This window comes from Rhineura floridana, chromosome 6, assembly GCF_030035675.1.
Source record: "Rhineura floridana isolate rRhiFlo1 chromosome 6, rRhiFlo1.hap2, whole genome shotgun sequence".
NCBI lineage: Eukaryota > Metazoa > Chordata > Lepidosauria > Squamata > Rhineuridae > Rhineura > Rhineura floridana.
The window spans coordinates 62,120,870-62,142,292 of NC_084485.1; the positions used below are offsets into that span (position 1 = coordinate 62,120,870).

Here is a 21,423-nt window from a genome sequence, read left to right on the forward strand (position 1 = left end):
AACTACATTTCCTTCAGGGGAAGATACATCATGAAAATATCATAGCAGTAGCATCATTTGAACAGTGACAGAAATTCTAGGGTGTAAGAACTTGTTTCTTGATGTTGTTTCAGAGGAATTTGGTGAACATCCCTTGAAGAGTTGATGTCTTCTAATAGATAATATAATGCTTATCGTAGAAAAGTAGGTTCAAATCATAGCTCCCCTGTAGGCTCCCCCTATAACCTTGAGGAAGTTTTGTTTTTTCATAATCATGCGGAAAATAACAACACCAATAATGATGTATCAGCCTCAGCAGGCCATTGGGAGGAATAACTAGTTAGGAAAAATGTTTGTTAAAAAACATTTCCCATTTATATGTGTTGTTGCATAAATCAGAAGCATTATAGAATTAGTTCTGCCTTTACTCCCCAAATATTAACTCAGATATTTATCACAATGGAAAGGTAAATTCTTTAATGAACAAGAGTTGCTCTGTTGTTTTAGTAATGGAGGGCAAGACTAAAATGTAGTTGATTTGGTGGATTCCATTTCTTTGTGTAATCTGGTCTGAAACCAAACCTGAGAGTAGAGCAAAGAAACACCCTCCCTGAGCAGGAACGTTTCATGCAAAAAAGCCTGACAGATTAATCACCAATTTCAGTTGCACAGTTTTTGTCATCTTTGATCTTGATTAATGTAGCTGGCCCACTTGGATAAGTACAGAAGATCTGAGATGCCACCACCACTTTGAGCAGAGAAAAATCAATTTAATCTGTAGCTTTGTAGCAAATAAAGAATGTTGGGGTGTTAGAGACATCCCATTGAAAGTGTACGTTCATGCAGCTAGTTGTGCCAGTGGGGTAAGGTTCCTAAATTTCTCTGCAGCTATGTAGTCAGCCTGTTTGGGCCCATTCAGAATAGACAAGAGGATGCTACAGTAAATAACAGTCACTTGTTCTTCAGGCTTTCAGTTTTCAGAAATGATCAGAGTGTTTACAGAGGGAGTCTGCTATCATTTATTGCAGCGCTGGGGAACCTCAGACCTGGGGGCCAATTGCCCTCCAAACCTGTGTGTCTGGCCCTGGGGACTCTACCCAGGCCATGCCCAGCTTTCCACTCCTCCTTTAGCATCCTTGTCTGTCTGGAATGTTTCTTTGAACTCTGATAATGTCATTTCCTGCTGGATTGAGGATAGAGGTGTGTGTGTGTGTGAGTGTGTGAGTGTGAGTGAGTGAACTAGCCTAGTATACAAAGGTAAAATTTACATTAGTTGCTCCACACACTTTTTGCCTCTTGCCCTGCTTGCCACAGGCATGTGACCCTCCCAGAAGGTTGCCCAGAACACAATGTGACCCTTAGACTGATTTATTGTCTCTTATTGATTGCCACATGGGGGAAGGGAAAGCATAGAACAAGAAAAAAATACTAATCCAGGGCAGTGGAGACTGGTGGCTCCAATGTCAGTAGGACAGTGAATCCATTCCGGTTTTTTGTCTGAACTTTCAAGGAGCTGTGCAAAGTGCTGAAACTTAGTCCCCACCAAAAAAAAAAAAAAGTTTCAGCACCTTGGACAGATCCATGAACTTTTGGACTAAAACCCTGAGCGGATTCACTAGCATTGGAGCCACCAATCTCCACAGATCCAAGGTTACTGAACAGCCAGGCCTGTAGCCTTGGTACTCTGTGTCCCAAGGTGAGTTGTTTCATATAGTTGCCTCAAAACTGAACTAATGCACATATAATCCTGTTGTGCATCTCTATTGAGTTCAGTATTGATGGAAGCCAGAGAAGGAGAATGCTATATTGGTTGCCTATAATATTCTTGTGAAATGGAGAGGGATATATACAGGGCCGGTGCCAAAGGGTGGCCAGGTCAGGCCCTGGCTGAGAGACCCTGTGGCCTAGAGAGGCCCCTGAAGGGCCCCTCCTTAGGGTGCGGGGTAGCGTTCCCCATCCGTAATCCTCAGCAGGGTTGATTCCTGATCCTGCCGCAGATCACAGAGATGGAGCTCCCAGCCCCCCTATAGACTGTGTGGACCCGCAGCACCCACCCGCTTCACCTACCACTCCTCCCTTTTTAAGAATGCGCTGCGTATGCAGCTGCCATCAACCAAGATGGCAGCAGAGGCTTCTCTAAGGGGCTGATGCCCCTACCACCATCTTGTTTAATTGTAGGCATGTGCGCTCACACAGCGTAGCATGCATGTGTGCCATCAACGAAGATGGCAGCAGGAGTATCAGCCCCTTAATGAAGCCTCCACCACCATCTTGGTTGATGGCAGCAACCTGTGTGCCCAGTGGCGCAGGGCATTCACAGAAAGAGAGAAGACATAGGTGGAGTAGTCCTGCATGGTTTGTGTGTGGGGGGGCTGGGAGCAGGGGGCAGGCTGGCACCCAAGGGACCAGTCATGCCTGGTGCTGGCCCTGGATATACATATGTTTACAAATTTATAAAGTGGTTCATAGCCCAAGGCCATCAAAGTGGAGGAGAAGATATAAAAAAATACAAATTCTAAAACAAAAGCATTTCTACACATTCTGAAAACAATTAAAACAATTTTGACAAAACTCTATAAACAATTAAAACCATTCTTACAGATGTACACATAATATTTCATAAATGACTGACTCAGACATCAGGGGAACCCTTCTTCAACAAAGATGTCTTCAGTAGGTGCCTAAACATCATGATGTTGAGTGCCTGCCAAATTTTGGCTGCAATTGATTTCAGAGGGCTGGAGCTGGAACACTAAAAGCCTGGTTTCTAGTACAAACTAAGCGCACCTCTGAGGCATGGAGTATTCTCAGAGTGCTCCATCTGAGGAGTACAGGTGCCAGGCAGCCACCCTGGGCTCATTTGGGAGGAAGGGCTGAATAGGTATTTAATAAATAAATAATAAAAAATATATGTGGGGCAAGTGGTCCCTTGGGTATCCTGGTCCCAAGTTGTTTAGGGCTTTGTATGCTAAAAGCAAAATCTTGAACTGTGCCCGATAGTATATTGGCAGCCAGTGCAGCTTCCTCAGCAGAGACCTTACATGGAGGTGACAGGATACCCCAGCCGGAAACTGTGCTGCTGCATTCTGCACTAGCTGCAGCTTCTAGGTTAAGCCCAAAGAAAAGCACCTCATAGAGATCATTGCAGTAACCCACTCTTGAGGTTACCAGTGCCAAGACCACAGCAGCCAAGTTATTTCAGTACAGAAATGGCTGTAGGTCTTTTACCAACCAAACCTGATAAGCAGTACTCCTAGTGACACAAATGGATCAAGCCATGAGCCGAGATGGCAGCAAAGGCTTCAGCCCCTTAGGGAAACTCAGCTGCCATCTTGGTTAAGCACAACCGCACAACAGCTGAGAAAGGTAGGTTGAAGCAAGGGAATGGCAGGGGCTCTGAATCACAGAAGGGGAGCACCGGGGCCCAGGGCAGGCTTGTGCCCAAGGGCCCCAGCATGTCTGGGGCCGGCCCTGCATACAATGCAGCACCTCCCCACCTCAACAAGGGGACCTTATGGAAGCTGAATGTTGTTGTCCTTCAGAGTGATTCACACATTTAAAAAAGGTGTGAATTAGAGGATTCAAAGGATAAGCCCCAATGAATAGTCAAGTGACAAACCAGGAAGTCATAATCAAAAGTTTCCAGTTACTGTGAAGACATGGATGGTATGAGGGTCAGTTTAGAGCAGGGTAGGGAAGGCTGTGGGGTGGGGAACTTTCAGGTGCTGTTGGATTGCAGCTCCCATCAGCCCCAGCCAGCATGATCGATGGTCACGGATCATCAAAATTGTAGTCCAGCAACATCTAGTGAACCAGACATTCCACAACCCTGGTTCAAAGGTTTCAAGGTGTGGGCAAAGCCTCTCCTTCTCTGAGGAAATAGGCAAACGATAAAACACAGAAGAATATGAAGTACCGGCCCTTTAATGGGAAAGCGCTGTTTCAAGAATGCCACAGTGAAATGAATCTTCAGGAGGAGTCTTTTAAGAGATGTAAAAAGGAAACAGAGTTGCAGAAACTGACTGCTTCTGGTCTCAGATTTTGGAATGCTGCCCAGGGCCCAACTCACCAAAAGCTTGCTATATGTCAGATGTTGAATAGGAAGGCTCTGCCTTAGGAAATTTGCTTTCTCTTCACTCCTTGTCTATCACCCACACTCACCAAAATTCCTTCTCCTTTCAGCCAGTCCCAATAGATGATAACTTCTGTGGGCTGGACATTAACCAGCCACTGGGAGGCTCCATACCAGTAGAGGGGGTGACCCTTTACACATCCAGCCGTGATCGTATGACTTCTGTCACTTCATATGTCTACAGTGGCTACAGTGTGGTGTTCGTGGGTACAAAAAGTGGCAAACTCAAGAAGGTAAGCTTACTTTTCTGGCTCTGGGGAGCTGAAGACTACATCTCTTTTTCTCTGGGTATTGTTGGTATCACAAGAGCACAGGCCGCTTCTAGTAGCTGTGGAGACTAATTTACTGATAAGCATAAAAGTAGTCATAAAATGGATGGGGTATACTTGAAACAGGCAGGCAGGTAAGTGCAACTTCCATTTGCTGTCAGTTATGTTCTAAACCCCAAACATTACAAGCACTGGAGATGCACAAGTGAGTTGAAATGTAAAGACCACACACTCAGATTCTTGTGGAGTTCTCATTGGTTAAAAGGAAAAAAAGAGATTTTAAAACCTTTCTGGGATGATGCAGTTCAATATACCTGAGACTGCACTGTCTGCTTACTAGCTATTTTCTTCCACAGTTCCAGGTAGCTCTACAAGGCATATACATCTGTTTTATATATACATTTCCACAAGGAGTGGCTTGGAAAATATGCAAGGCTTCCCAAAATCATTTGCTGTTGTTTCTTGAAGAAATAACTTCTTTCAACATCCCTGTGTTAATGTGATTCTCTCCTGGATGCTTAGGAAGGAAGGAACTGTGGCATCAATTGGAGTGAGGGAGATGTTCTTTGCTGATTGCCTGTTTGGTGAATTGTAGAAGAAAGCAGTGAACATATAGCTATCAACATTTAGGCAAGAATTCTCTCTCTTGGGATTCACAAGTATTCTCAGGAAACATCTTATGATGTTCAAATAATAATTTCTGTAGCTGATTGCGAAAAATTAATCTGGATTTTGTTTTAAGTAAACATCCAGAAACATAACTTGCCCTAGCAGAATATTCAGGTAAACATTTAAAGCAAGAGTAAAAACTTAAATGCATAATAATGGTAACTGAAACCCTTTGTTTAGAACACATAAAATGCATTCAAATGCAAGTTTATAAACGTAGAGCATTTATTTGTGTGTGGAGGGAACACATCTGCACTTGAAAGTTTCTTTATCAGGAAAAACATTTGGACACTTAAGAAAATGCTAATAATACCAGTTTGGGTGTTAAGGTAGCATGTGACTAGCTTCTGGCCAGTGCACAACAGCAGATATTCAGGTTGTGATTTTTCTTGTTTGATAGCCACATGGGACGGTATTCAACTTAATAGGTGCGCTAGCATAAGGAACAGCACTGGCGCAATGGGATCTTCCTCGTCCCCCCCCCCATGTGTACTCCACACTGTCCCCAAATCTGCTCCTGACAGTTGGGTGAACCCCCCGGAACAGAATTAGGTGGTATGTGTGTGGAGGAGAGGGGGAGAACATCCTGTTGTGCAAGGAAAAATCCTTGCACTGATGGAATGATCAGTGCTATGTTGAATACAATCCACAGTGTTCCCTGCTTATGGATTTTAATGGTGCTAGATTGTGCCTATTCTTTATGTTCTCTCAGTGGCTCTTCATTGCCAACATGAAATATAAATGTTTATGAGTTTGGATATTGCTGATTTTAATGCCACAGGCACCCAAACGTGATTGTGATCAAAGACCTTGGGGAGTCAGGATTCATGTGTCATGTACGCCTAGTTCATATATGTGGCAGCTCCTACCTGTACCTTCTCCAGTTGCTTCCTTGTCACCTGAAGAGTGTGTATTGACCATTTACAATAGCAATATTCATTGTCATGTCCTATCAAGTTTTGGTTTTGAAGATCCTCAGGAACATATGCTTCTGATCTCCCACAGCCTAAGCTCATATAGTACTTCAGTCAGCAGTGGGCCACACAGCTAGCAGGGAAGTACAGCGGGTGGGCTGTGCAGTGTGACTGGCTGGCTTCTTGCATGGAGTGCAAGGGAATGTCCTGGAGGAAAAAAGTATAGTTCCTTTACTACAACCAGAGATCTAGGAAGCTCCAGTAGTTAGTAGTAGTAGTAGTAATAGTAGTAGTAGTAGTAGTAGTAGTAAAAGAAGAAGAAGAGTGGTGTAAATCTGTGCATTGAAATCAGTTAGCTGGCTTTTACATCAGAAAGAATTTGGCATAGAAACACTATGGCATTTCAAGGTCTTCAATATTAAAATCACACTTGGGTAGTTTCAGGCTTATGTCACTGTCCAGAATTAATGTGTTGCATTGTCTTTGAGCCTCATCCTTTTATTCATGGCCACAGATTTGCATTGAGGACTAATCATTAATCTTTTTTGGAATATCTATACATGTTTACCAAGCCTGGTAAGCAAGCATTCTTGATAGCACTTCTGCTGCTTGGCTGTAAAAGTTCTAGTTTGGGCAATATGTCCTCTTGCCATTGAGAACTGAACAGGTTAACTGGCAGTGATAAACTCTTGAGCAGCCCATAGCCTGAAGTAAGCTTTGCTTTTCTGAGTGTAGTCTTGCCTCTCACCTTCTAACCCTCTTACTGACCTTTGTGTGATAGATTGACTTCATCAGATAACATTCCTTCCTGTTTGCATCACAAAAAGCAAGGATACTTGCCTGAGGCCAAGAAATATTCCAAATTCCATTGCCCTTAAAGAAAGGCCTTGTTTTGTGAAATTTAGGAATCTGTGTTTAAGTTGGGCTTTTCCTTCCCATATATTCATGGTAAATTTCATTGCTAAATTAGATGTCTGTGCTCTCCCAATAAATTCATTCACTCCTTTCCATTGAATGATAACAGAGCTTAGAAGCTGGCCATTTTGATCTGCCATGGGAAGGTACCAGTTTCCATTTTGATTGGATAGAATGGAGCCTGGCACCTGTCCATAAAAAGCAACATAGCTCAAAGATACCTCAGGGAGAATATTTTTATTATATTTTATTTATTATTACATGTATATACCATCTTTCCTCCAAGGAACTCAGGGTGGCATACATGGTTCTCCCCCTTCCTCATTTTATGCTCACAACTGGTAGAATTGGCTGAGATATGGTCACTGCCCTAAGGTCACCCACTATGCTTTATGGCTGGGTGGGGACTTGAGGTTTGGTCTCCCAGGTTCTAGTCCAACACTCTAACCACTACACCACTCTGGCTATGCAATAAGTTTCCTCTGTTACCTGCAGGAATTTAACCTCCATCTTAACTTCTGGAGTCCATTTGGACCCTCAGGTGCGCTTTGAATTTACATGTAAGTAAATGTACAGGAGTGTCCATCTTGGACATTGTCACAACTTTTAACCTTTACACTGTCCACAAATTTCAGCGAGTTACCATATACGATTTTTTTGCTTGGGGGAAAAAAACACTGGGGTCCAAAAATACCCCAGCAAAAGGCCCTGGGGGCAAATTGCTGCCTTTTATTGTGTAATTTACATATGAGTAGACACACCAGTTTTTCCTTCTAGGACATTGTCATCTATACAACTTCCCCAAATTTCAGCCAGTTACCACTTACCATTTTCCTTCTGGAAGCAAAAAAACCCCCAACCACTGGGGTCTGAGAACACCCCAGTTTACTCAATATGCATGGAGAAGGAACCAATATATACTGCTTATTCTTCTGAATAAGTGTTTTTTGGCTGAAGGTGCTTTGGTAGTGTCAAGCACACTTGTGATGACAAAAAAAGTGGGGGTAGTCTCTGGGGTACAAAGTGACCCCATCCTTCCATTGGAAATCTCATTGGGTTCCAAATATACCCCCAAGCCAGGCAAGTGTGATTTTTTTTAACTGTCAGGAAGAAGGTTAAAGACATCCTAAGTCCACTAAAGTATAGTTTTATTCATTTATTTCGCCGATCTAATGTTTTTTCATTACAGCAATTTATACACCTCTCTCTCTCTCACACACACACACACAGAGAGAGAGAGAGAGAGAGAGAATGAAAGAATTGAAATTAAACTTGTCCCATCTGCTAAAAGGCTTGCCCAGATATAAAGGTCATACATAAACTCAGTAATATGTTCAGGTGTCGCCTTTGGCAGTCCTTAGGAGGAAGGAGATTATATAGGCTGGGACTAGCTGTCCAGGTGTCCTCCAAAATATTGACTGATTAATTTCATTTCATTTTTTATCCCACCTTTCAATTCCAAAGAATCCTCACAATTAAGCAGGGTTGGGGAACCTTTTCTAGCCCAAGGGCTGCATTCCCATCAGGGCAACCTTCCAGGGGCCACATGGCAGTGGTAGGTGGGGCCAGAGGCAAACATAGGCAGATTAGTGAATGTGATCTTACCTTTGTTCAGTAGGCTACTTTCTACACACTCTCTCCCACACCCCTCTCTATCCACCATCCATGAAAACAAGAAGTATGATCAGAATTCAAGGGCATATTCCAGCAAGGCAAAAACAATCAAGGAGGGTGCAAACCAGGAGGGGTGTGGCCTGGGGAGAGGGTGTGCGTCTGGGGATGAGGTACGAAGAGAGACATAAGGGCCAGATAGAGAGGTCTGTGGTTGGTCTCTGTGCCTGAGGTTCCCCATCCCTGACATTAAATATGCTTGAGTTATTCTGTGTGAAATCATTGACTCCAAATCTTGGTCAACTATGCTGTTTTAATGTTTTTATTTCATGGATTCAAAGCCAAACAGATAGAATGCTTAATAATTATTATACGGGGTTCAGTCAATTTGTTCTGTGTTCAGCAATGTGGACGGTCTTCTGTTTTCCAAATGATATACTAATGCAGTTATCAAGAATCACAAGTTTAGTTTAATCATATAATTTATTCATTTAAATACTTGTATCCCATTAGTCTAATAATTTGTTCAAGGAGGCGCAGAATAAAAACTCATCTTTTCAAATTTCATGACCAATAATAGAACATATATAAAAAAATCATTTCCATAATTGTCCATAAAGATATAATTGTCTTTACAATAACAGAAACTTGACAGAACTTTACAAAGGCATCAAATGTCTGTTTAAAAATAAATTCTTAGCTTGGTGAAGGAATACACATGCAAACTTACTCATCTGTGAGTGGGCTTTTGCATATCTTCTGAAGTGAACTTCTGAGAATGGAGGGTATTGTCAAAAGGGCCTCTTCTGTAAGGTGCATTTACATGGGTGGGGACATACTCGAAGCTCTGTTAATTCAAAATAAATAACACTATATGACACCATGCAAAGCAAAAGTAGCTATGTTGGCCCGTAAGAGAAAATCCAAAATCTACAGTTGGGCAATACTTTTATTAGAACTATCCAAAATGTTCCAAAATATCAGCAAACATTTGAGTTCTCCAACTTCCATGTTTCTCTTTACTGCTGTTCCCTACTTAACAAGGAACCTATTTGTTTCACTTAATGCTAGAGAAGGGTCTAGGTAACTGCTGGGTTTTATATTTTCAAAAACTGGGAATTTGCCATTGTGTGCTTCTTTATTCAAGCATCTATAGGTGTAACCTCAAAGCTGCACGGTCTTATGCAGTCTACTCAGAAGCATGTCCCATTGTGTTCAATGATGTTTACTTCCAGGCAAGTGTGCAGTGGATTTCAGCCTAAATTTTCTACCTTTTCCTACACACTATCTTAGGCGTTTGATGAATACAGTTTTTATGGCTTCAGTACCAAGCTGCCTTCCCCACTCCCAATTTGATTAACATCTAGCCTGATGAAAAGCTCTGGAGAACCTGAAGGCCTGCTCACAATTTTCTGACACTGGGTCCTAATTAGGTTGGTCCTAATGAAGGTATTGTTTTACTGTGGATTTTAGAAGCATTGTGTTACTACCTGTACACTACACTCAACATCAAAGGCCCTCCTCCGGGTGCCTACTCTGAGGGAAGCTTGGAGGCTGGCAACAAGGGAGAGAGCCTTCTCAGTGGTGGCCCTCAAATTATGGAATGATCTCCCTGATGAGGAGCACCTGGTGCCAACACTGTTATCTTTTCGGCGCCAGGTCAAGACTTTCCTCTTCTCCCAGGCATTTTAGCATGTGTTTTTAAATTGTTTTAAAATTTTAAATTGTGTTTTAAATTGTTTTTAAAAAGATGTGTTTTGAATTTGTATATTTGTTTTAATGTTTTTAGTTACTGTAAACCGCCCAGAGAGCTTCGGCTATGGAGCGATATGTAAATACAATAAATAAATAAATTAGAAAGATTTGCATAGGACTGAAACGCATTCTTCCCAGGTAGCTTTGACAAACTTTTATGTAAAGGTCTTTCATAGCTAGAAACCAAGAGGTTAACACCTGAGATGTTTGATTTGCAGCATGGTTCTGGGAAGCACTCACATGACCACATTATACCACAAGCACAAACCTAGGAAATCATATCTGGGAGGAAGGGCAGGATATAAACAAACAAACATCTTCTCACATTCTCATCACCTCAGTAGAATAGTTTGGCCATAAGAAGTGTTAAAACAAGCTCTGAAGAAGATTCCTTTTATTAATATACAAAACCCTGAACAACTTGGGTTAAGGACCGCACAAGCCCCTCTATCCCAGCTTGATCACTGAGATCATCTGCAGGAGTACTGTTACTTCTCCCTGTTTCAGAAGTCCAACTGGCTTCAACTTGGGCATTACAGGCGGGCCCCGCTTATACGGCAGGTTCCGTTCTGGACTGCCGCCATAAAGCAGAAATTGCCATAAAGTGGAACCCATTGACGATAATGGGGTGTGTTGTGTGAAAATGACGTTAAAATGGTGCGCAATGGAAAAAAAACACCATAAAAGTGGAACAAGCACCTTAATGCGGGGACTTTCCCTAATTGAAAGCCATCGCATTAGCGAATTGCTGTAAAGCAAAACGCTGTAAAGCGGGGCCCTACTGTACATACCACCAGTCCCATGCTGTTGAGTATTCTTCCAGCAAAGATTCAGCTGCTCGCGTTCAAATGTCTCTTGAAGATCGTTTTATTATGCCGACAAGTCTATTCAGTTGTTTACATTTTTTCAAGTCAAGCCAATCATTTTTATGATACTATGGTATTGTGTTTATGTATCCTACGTTTTACTGTGTCTGTACATAGTACTGTACACCTCCTTTATATGTGTGTGTAGTATATAAATATTCTTATAAATAAATAAATGCAAGAACTATGTCACTACTCCCAGAATATTGGTTTAATTGCATATTGCTTAACATTTTTGAAAACATAGCATGGGATAGGTTTGTTTTTAGAGAAGCAGTACATGGGAGCAATCTTACGTTGCAAAATGGTAACATTATAAGCTGGCCATGCAGACAGGGTAATCCTTTGCATGTTTACTCAGGGCATGGGAGACCAGGGTTCGCTTAACCACAAAGCTCACTGGGTGACCTTGGGCCAGTCACCATCTCTCAGCCTATCTAACTTCACAGAGTTATTGGCAGAATAAAATGGGTATAGGAGAACCATATATGTACCACCTTGAGCTGGTTGGAAGAAAAGTAAGATATAAATGTAATAATAAATAAGAAAAATTAAATCCTACCATGGTCAATGGGGTTGGCTCCAACATAATTATGTATTCATGTTTGTTTGTTTGTTTATTATTTGATTTATATCCCGCCCTTCCTCCCAGCAAGAGTTCCCCCTAAGTAACACTGTGTTAATTCAGCTGCAATCCTATGCACTTAAAAAAAAAAATCACTGCACAGAAATATAGGAGGATGAGCTTGATAGCTCCACTGAGAGTATCTGGTTTGAAATAAATTGGGCATGGAATAAAAGGAACATGGTAGTTGGAGTCTACTACCGACCACCCAGTCAAGGAGAAGACAAGTACATGTTTCAAGGAGGCAAGATGTAGTAGTAATGGGGGGCTTCACCTTGATATCTGTTGGGAGACACATTCTGCCAAACACAGCCCCTCCAAGAAATTCCTGACTTGTGTTGCTGATAACCTTCTTATACAGAAAGTGGAGGAAAGAACTGGAGGATCAGCTGTCCTAGACTTGATTCTAACCAATAGAGATGACTTAGTGGATAAAGTAGCAATTACAGGAACTCTGGGGAAAGTGGCCATGTTATACTTGAGTTCTTGCTTTTAAAGGAAGCAAAAGCTGAGAGTAGCCTTATGTGTACCCTGGACTTCAGGAAAGCCAAATGCACAGTTATAAGATGGGGGATACATGGCTCAGCAATAGTACATGCAAGAAGGATCTTGAAATTGTTGTTGATCACAAGCCGAATATGAGCCAACAATATGATGTGGCTGCAAAAAAAGGCAAATGCTATTTTAGGCTGCATTAACCAACATATAGTTTCCAAATCATGTGAAGTACTAGTTCCCCTCTATTTGGCATGGTTAGGCCTCATTGCCCAGACTTGGGTATTGCCCTCATGGCTCAGGAGAGAGAGCAAATACAGAGATGTCTCCTCTCTTCTTGGACAGTCAAAGAAAAAAGAAGAAAACAAAGGAAGGAGGGGCTTTCCTGAGCAGATCAGTTTACAATGAAAGGAAGTTAGGTAGAAAATAGCACAGGTAAAGGTAGGCAAGCCTAGCCAGCTGGAGGACCCTAACTATCTTCCTTCTGGAATACAAACAAAAGAACCCAAACAGGAGTTGCTCTTGCCCCACTTCCAACAAGTACTGCATGTAGTTCTGGACACTGCACTTTAAGAAGGATGCAGACAAACTGGAACAGGTTTAGAGGAGGGCAGCAAGGATTATTAGGGAACTGGGGGGAAAACCCCTATGAGACGAGACTGCAAGAACTGGGCATGTTTAGCTTTGAGAAGAAAGGACTGAAGGGAGATATGATAGTACTCTTCAGGTATGTGAAAGGTTATCACACAGAGGAGGGACAGGATCTCTTCTCGATCATCCCACAGTGCAGGACACAGAATAATGGGCTCAAGTTACAGGAAGCCAGATCTCACCTGAACATCAGGAAAAACTTCCTAACCGTTAGAGTGGTACAACAATGGAACTAGAGGTGGTGGGCTGTCCAACACTGGAGGCTTTCCAGAGGCAGCTGGACAGCCACCTGTCGGGTGTGCTTTAATGTGGATTCCTGCATTGATGAGGGGGTTGGACCCATTGGCCTTATAGGCCCCTTCCAACTCTGCTATTATATTCTATGATTCTTTCTTTACCTGAAAATAAGTCTCACTGAAGGTGGCAGGACTCTTCTCAGCATTCATGTATAGTATCAGGTGTTTGAAATCCAGAGTAGGTAATGGTTTATCACTTTATAATTGCTGCCTATGCTTCCAGTACTGCATTTGGTATAGACTACAATAGACTACTAGCAGTATTATACTCAGTGAGCTGCTGGCCTGACCCATTTTCCTCCATTCATGTATAGCTTTGACACACACACACCCCAGCCCAGGATAACATATTGAAAAAGACTAGTCCTGAAACTACTCTGCATAGAGTGGGAGTGACAACAGTAAAATGATCAGAATATGATTAAGCATGCCCTTAGTGTGTGTATGTGTGCATTAGTGGCCAGAGAAGGCCTTACCTTAAAGGCACTTAAAGCAAGCAGTTTGTGCCTGCATGTTAGCTGTTTAATATACCAAGTAGAATTGTGTCCCATTAATTATGAAGGATTACTAAAGGAATGCTTTTTCCGGGTTGGTAATCCCTGATGGCATTTACGTAGTGGAGGTCTTTTAAATATCTGTGATTCTGAGGCAGAGTAGATCCATATGTGGTCAGCACTACTGTAGTCACAGAACAGCATGAAGAGAGGAAATGAGCTTTTACATTCATCCCTCCTGTTTTCGAGAGATGAGCAAACATTTGTTGGGAAGTTGGATTAAATGGTGAATTTATCCCAAACATATACTGAAACCAGCCTTTCATGGTATTTACAAAATGGTATTAGTATTATTTAACAGTGTTCTGCATCATGCATGCCTGATCTGAACTTTCTGGTTTTACTATTCTGCTAAAAATATTGGCCATCCAACAAGAGGGATTGGGATGACACAAATCATCACAGAGATTTAGTAAATGTGTCGTAAAACCTGGCTATTCTTATTCTGTAGATGCTAATAGTTTTAGCTTTACCTGTGTTCAGTCGCTGACTGTTTTATTATTATATTAACACCTGTACATCCTCCTTTATCTACCTTTCAGTCTTTGTTACAGTAAAGTAGCTAAGATGGCACCATTTTCAATATTCTGTATATAGAATAGAAAGTGAAGCACTAAGGGCATACTTGATCACATTTAGATCATTTTACTGTTGTCACCCCACCCTATGCAGAATAGTTTCAGGATACCTTGCTGATGCCTTTGCAGACTGCTTTGGTCCTTCACAAGTCACAGCTGTATTTCTCTATGGAATTATGACCACTAGGGCTACCAGGTCACACAACTTGATGATGCCCCGTACACTTCTAAAATGCGAATGAAATGGGATGAAGCTGCAACTTGTCCTGCCCTGTCCCTTTGACACAGAAACACTCCGCTTCCTTTGTATCAAATTGGATTCCAGTTTCACCCCACAGTTGATGGGGAGAAGGGCAGACACAGTGATTGGGGATGAAAGGGGGGTGGAGAAGCTGTGAGAATATCATTTCAATGCAGCAGTGCATCATTTCAATCCAGACACGACTAGCCTTTAAACATTCCCCCCCCTCTTTTTATGTAAGGGATAATTTCAAATCCAGGGAGTCAGAATCAAGCATTCCACAAGAGTCTGAAAAAAGTGAACAATCAGTCTACAGTGCTTTTGCTTCAGATTGCTATTTTATTTTGTTTGTTTACACAAATTACACTACCTTATATCAATTTGATTTCACAGGGCAGTTGGCAATCACATAAAAACATAGTAAAAAATACACACATCTCCCATCTTCATCCCCCCCTGCATTGCAAGAGAGCTAAATGAAATCACATTCCCTTCCTTAGTTTTTTGTGGGCAATCAGTCTGAAAACCAGAGATAGAGGGAGGTGCCCCCAGATAAGAAACTTGCCAAAGTGCAGACAAATAGGTCATGAGGCTATCATGCAAGGTGATTTTACCATTATTTAAAAAATAACTTGAAAGATCATAGTTTTTTCTTGCCACCACCCCTTCCTGGAAATACCCTCTGATACATGAGGGCAGCCATCTTTTTCTCTGTAAAATTACCCCAAAAGCAATGGCACATCATAACATACTGCCACTTTCAAGGGCTTTTTACTTAAAACATTTCAATGAGCATGTTTTCAGCTGTGCATGTTTACTAGCTGCTCCAAACAGCTAGATATTTTTTGAGAAAGAAAGAAAGAAAGCCCTTGGACTACCTTTTTTTTTCTTAAACACACACACACACAAGTACATAACAAGCCATGATTGGAAAGGTTCATAGACATGTGATCTAATCTGTATGTCTGCATTTCCAATCCAGGCACGATCCATTGGATATGGACTGGGGAGATTTACTCCAAATTGTGCAGTGAACCAAAATCCTTCCCCATTCTATTCACAAAGAGAATTCTCTCAGCACACTCATAAAACTGTGTCCAGTTCTGGTCTCCGCACTTCAAGAAGGATGCAGACAAACTGGAACAGGTTCAGAGGAGGGCAACAAGGATGATCAGGGGACTGGAAATAAAGCCCTATGAGGAGAGACTGAAAGAACTGGGCATGTTTAGCCTGGAGAAGAGAAGACTGAGGGGAGATATGATAGCACTCTTCAAGTACATGAAAGGTTGTCTCACAGAGGAGGGCCGGGATCTCTTCTCGATCGTCCGAGAATGCAGGACACGGAATAATGGGCTCAAGTTGCAGGAAGCCAGATTTCAAATGAACGTCAGGAAAAACTTCCTAACTGTTAGAGCCATACAATAATGGAACCAATTACCTAGAGAGGTAGTGGGCTCTCAACATGAGGCATTCAAGAGGCAGCTGGACAGCCATCTGTCGGGAATGCTTTGATTTGGATTCCTGCACTGAGCAGCGGGCTGGACTTGATGGCCTTATAGGCCCCTTCCAATTCTACTATTCTATGATTCTATGAAAATAGATTTCTCAAGGGTTCTTTGCTTTAGTGGCAGAGCCAAAGCAGTTGAACTAGTTTTTCAGTTTGTAGTATATTATGCAGTCTAGAAGAGAGAAATTGTGGAATTTACACTGGAGAACTAGTGTGATGTAGAAGCTAGAGTGTTGGACTAGGATATGGGAGACCAGGGTTCACATCCCCACTCAGCTGATCTCTAGTCACTGTCTCTCAGTCTACCTCACAGTGCTGTTGTGAGAATAACATGAGGAGGGGAAAGACCTTGAGCTCCTTGGTGGAAAGGTAGAATATAAATGTAATTAATTAATTAATTCACCAGATGAGGTGGGAACTAGTTGAAGAGATTTACAAACAGGCAATGTTGTCTCTCCATGATTTTCTAAAGCCAGCTAATTATTCCCAAGTCTGAAGCTCATTTTTATAAGTAGGTTTGGCTGACCTCATCTTATTACAACTGTGTGTGCTTTAGTGATATTAAAGACTTTCACGTATCTCTAATCACAGGGCTAGGCCTGCTTCAGTTCCTCCTCCTCTGATACTTTGCTGTGAAAAAAAAAAGTTTCCTCCAGGGCTTCTTGCAGCAATTTAGGAAAACACTTGCAGGAAATGTTTCTCTCTGGAATTTTGTTTTGCAACGATGAAAAAAGATGGGCTATTAACACAGAATGTGATGCAAACCTGCTATTGAAAGCAGTAACACTGTGCAGGAGTATTCAGGTGATGAGAAGCTCCTTGCCTCAGTTTCCTAGATGTGGCAAAGTGGGCCAGTAACATAATTGTCTGCCTGTCTTAAAACATTGTAGCGGAGAAGTGCATTGTAAAATCTAAACACAATTTGCAGGGTCACTACTTTGATGACTAGCCTGAGCCAATGGGGTTAAAAGCCAGGAATCCTGATTCTGTAGCAAGCCACCTCATAGCTATTAACCATGGTCTCCAGCTGAATGGTTTTTTATCTCCAGCTGAATGGGTTTTTTTCCCTGTGGGGATTTCTCTGCTAGAAAGGACTCAGTATGCTGAACGTATCATTTTTTTCTAAATATATCCACAAGTCCTCTGAGGATTCATTACTGAAAACATCACATTCCTTTGGTGGTGTGAAATTTCCTATTAACTAATTACCCAGTACCTGTGAAATTTGGACCAGTCTGTTTCTTTTTCTCTAAGGGCTTGGGTGTTGCGAGGACCTCAGAACTCTGAGACAGCTGAACATATTCCTTAGCATTGGCTACATAACAAACCTGTTGGATCTCTATGAACTTTTGCACATGTTGAGTGAATATTCCAACCTCAAGTACAAACTCTGACAGCTTAACAGATAGGTAGATGTGGCTAGAGTGTTAAATTAAGACCTAGGACCCCAGGGTTCAAACCAACACACAACTAGAAATATCACTGGGTGACTTTGGGCCAGTCACTGTGTGTCAGCCTAACTTACCTCACAAGGTTGCTGTGAGGATAAAATGGGGAGGGGGAGAACCATGTACTCCACTTTGAGCTAATTGGAGGAAGTGTGAGATATAAATGTAATAATGTCTCTAGCTGCCCAGGTATGCTTAAGATTGGCTGAGTGCGAATGGGAACTGGAGAGGAGTGTTGCACCGATGCCAGGGCTCCACCAATAAATTCATTTGCTGTGATCACCATGGGACTTACAAAGCTGAGTCTGAGTGGCATAACCCCCTGCTCCAGATCACAGCACCACCATAGCTGAGGATGCTATGGATGAGCCCTTATTCCTTTCCTTCCCAGCTTGGCATAAAGGGCAAGGACTTGTCCCTGCAGTCATGCTGGGCTTTGGAAGCACTCTGAACTAGGGATGGAAAGATCTGTCAGTTTCAGATCTTTGTTTTTCTTTTTTCCAATCTGAAATTCAGTTCTCCACATTTCTGCAGCAATTTGTGAAGGATTTTTTTAATCATGAAAATTCTCCAGCATTTTAGTGTGACTTTTTCCTAATAAACCCATTTTTGTAGACAGTTTTGACTGATGAACACAGGTTTGCAAGCAATTTCTCCCAATATAGGCATTTTTGTATGTTATTTTCACTCATATATTCATTTTTATGCACACTTTCCTAACGTATGCATGTTTGTAAACATTGTTTGGTTGGCGAACTGCATTGCAAAAGTCGAATAAGTGCGAATTTCAAAGGATGGCTGTGATTCAGTTCTCATGTTGTTTTGGAAAGTCCAAATTTGATAAATTCAGCTTGAAATGAGAACTGAATCAAAATTCTCACCCATCCCTCCTCTGAGCACTTCCAAAACTCAGTGTGCCATCGCAGATAGGAAGCTGGTTTTTCATTCTTGAAGAAGAGGCAGGACTGATGGCAAAGCGCACATAAGTTAGGCTGTTTAGGTAACCAACATCTCTAAAGCCTTGATGAGTGCAATGGATATAAGGCCGCAAAAAAATGCAGAAAGGCTTTGTTCATTTTTCCTTTGTTGTTCCTGGATGGTTGCAAACTTTTATTTCCAGTAGCTACTTTGCTGTGAAAATCAAAAATCCAAATCCTGGCATTTGAGCACTTCTTTCTTTCCCTAAGCTAAAAAGCCCTCTGTTTAATATTGAAAAGCAAGCATTGGGTTGTGGTCAGTTCAGGATCCTTTTGTAAACTGAAATTCTGTTGTGGTGATTCAAGCCTGACTATTCTGGACACTTGGAAAGACTTCATTTCTGCTACAAATGGCAAGGCTATGGGTGTGCTTCGAGACCTGCCATTTGGTGTTGTCTCTTCTTTGTTTACAAAGCCCCTTTCCTCCTCCTCCTCACTCCCTGCACTACTTTGCTCCAGCCAGTCACAGCTATAACTGACTTTTGGAAAGGAGGGGGGTTTGTCTGCTTTAAAAGAGCGAGAGCTTAATGCTGCTTCCCCTATAATGAGATTGGCTCGCTTCCCAGACTCCTGCTAGTGAGCTTGCTGTTTGTTTTGTTGTTTTATGAGCCCCAGAGGGCCTAGCGAGCTGGGCTTTTGGAAGATGGGCAAGGCCAGTGTCGGCAGTTTATTTACAGTTTACAACCAGCCTATGGGGGAGCTTTACTTTTGTGACAAGTCTAGAGAATGCTGGACCCTCCAGGGACTGCGCCAAACTATATCCATGTTGAATGCCAGGAGGACATTTGGTTATCCTGAAGCAAGGGATGAGGTGGATGAGGCTAAGTATCTGGCAAAGGGGTAGAGGTTTTGTTGTTCAGTTTGGAACAGGCATTGTGACGCTATCTGTGTGATTCAGTGTATTACTTTTTGAGGATCTCTTACCATGGACTGTAGTAGCTCTTTTGGCATGCCTGCACACGGACACTTTAAATGAGACACTTTCAGCTGAGTTTTATACAGGGCATAAATGTGCAAAAGTCGCCAAGTCTTGGTTTCAAAAGTGATGGAAGGCACTTATTTAAGTCCTAAGGGAATTTTGCTGAGATTTAGGACCCTTAAACCACTTAAGCTTTCTAGAAAATGTTACCCATGGTGAATCTAAAACAAACAAACAAAAATCCTTAACAGCCTAATAGATTTGCATTAGCTTCTAAGCAGGTGAAACAGTAATGGACTTCTGAGAAAACTCTGCCACGAGAAAACTTTGGCAATTGTGGGCAAAGTAAGAAAGTCTTAATTTTTTTCAGTGATGCCAAGTCTGAGATTACTCCCTCAAAACAAAAAATCATGAGAAAGTTCTTTCAGTAGATAAGGACAAAAGAAGTTAGTCTCCAAAAGAGAGTTTTGTGTGTGTGTGTGTGTGTTTAAATTAAACACACTGGTCATTTTATAGCTTGTGAGAAATTCTTTTTGGATACCAGCCAGCTTGAAGGTTTCCTCTCTTGTTACTTTTTTCAGGTCTGTACTAAACGATTTTCTCTTGATTCCTACCCTGCTAGTCTAAGCTCTAGATCACTTGCTCTTGTCTTGAAGATGATGGACAGGTCTACAAGAGGAAAGGTTCATTTATCCCATTGTTATTGTGCCTGCTGTGCAAGCAAGCATATTTGAAAACTAATAACCAGAGCTGAGCATGCCCTTTGATTCGAGGTATTAGGTAAACATGTTGCTGTAATCCACTAGGTTGATTTTCCAGTGAGAATATGATCATTCAACAGGGGTGGATAAGTATCCTACAGCCTCCTTACATCTGATTCTGTCCAAGTTAATTTCCATGGAAGTGAGGAATTCCTGATGGCTAGGGGTGCAAACTGCAGGCAACTTAGAAGAAAAAACAATTATAAATGACTGCATGCACAGTCCATTGCGTGAGTTCTGACAACTGTGCACAAAGTCTTTAAACAGCTCTGGTAAAACTGGGAAGTTATACACACATACACATTCTCTGCAGCAAGCTTGCAGAAGCTTCTTCAGGGCAGATATGATAGTAACAAGGAATTTAAACCTCATTGTCAGTTTCAGTTGCTAGTGAAGATGTTTTGCAAACTTTCAACAGAAGTGGGGGACTTTCTCTGCTCTTCTTTGCAGCCTTTGCACACAACTCTCACCACTTAAGAAAAATGTTGGACATTATCTTGTCCCCACCACAAAGGTTCCAAAGAGCAGTGGTGAAGCTTGAATTGGGAGAACCAGCCTTTTTCAAATATCTTGTTAATTTCAAATGCCTTGGTCTTTACAGTGAAGGGACTTCTCACTGCTACAGAGGATAAAAGCTTGTCAGTTTTACCACTGCTATTTGCAACCTTTACAAGGGGACTAGGTCTGCATTCAGACATGGGGCCTATTGCATTAATTTTATGGATTATAACAGAAGCACTTCTGTCCTGATTTCTAAAATTCCTTTCACACTGCAGTGCCAGGAATAATGGATTTTCAACCAATGTATCACTATTTCATGGTAAATGACTTTCACACTGCTGCAACAAACAACAACTTGTTTCCATCTTCACCTTTTATAAACTTGTGCACTGTAGTTCCTCCATAATTCATTGCATGAGTGTCTCTTATCATGTCTTCATGAAACCCCTCTTCCTTTCACTTCTGACATTTTTGTGGGGTGTATGGGGGGGACGATTGCTACTTTTGTCTATGCTGGAATACCAGTACAGTTTTCATGAAGTAAAAAAAAAAAAGGTGGGAGTGAATTGCATGCTGGGATGCGGCACCCCAGCTGGTCACATGAGTGGCAGTCACATGATCACACAAAACTCCCACAATATACTGGATTATAGGGCTTGCAAATGGAATATTTCAGGAATATCACAAAAACAGCTAAACTTCCACTATTAGATTTCCAGAACCATCTGTTATGTCATGTGAAAGGCCAGAAAACCTGCAA

General features: G+C 41.8%; 1 protein-coding gene across 10 annotated transcripts in view; it reads left to right on the forward strand.

The window, feature by feature from the left end:
* Positions 1 to 21,423, forward strand: part of PLXNA2 (plexin A2) — a 627,239-nt gene that overhangs the window by 79,368 nt on the left and 526,448 nt on the right. For all 10 annotated transcript variants that reach the window (XM_061632052.1, XM_061632055.1, XM_061632053.1 and 7 more), the window contains one exon: positions 4,162 to 4,344. In XM_061632052.1, the coding sequence (XP_061488036.1) occupies positions 4,162 to 4,344 (183 nt within the window). The remainder of the gene's footprint in view (positions 1 to 4,161; positions 4,345 to 21,423) is intronic.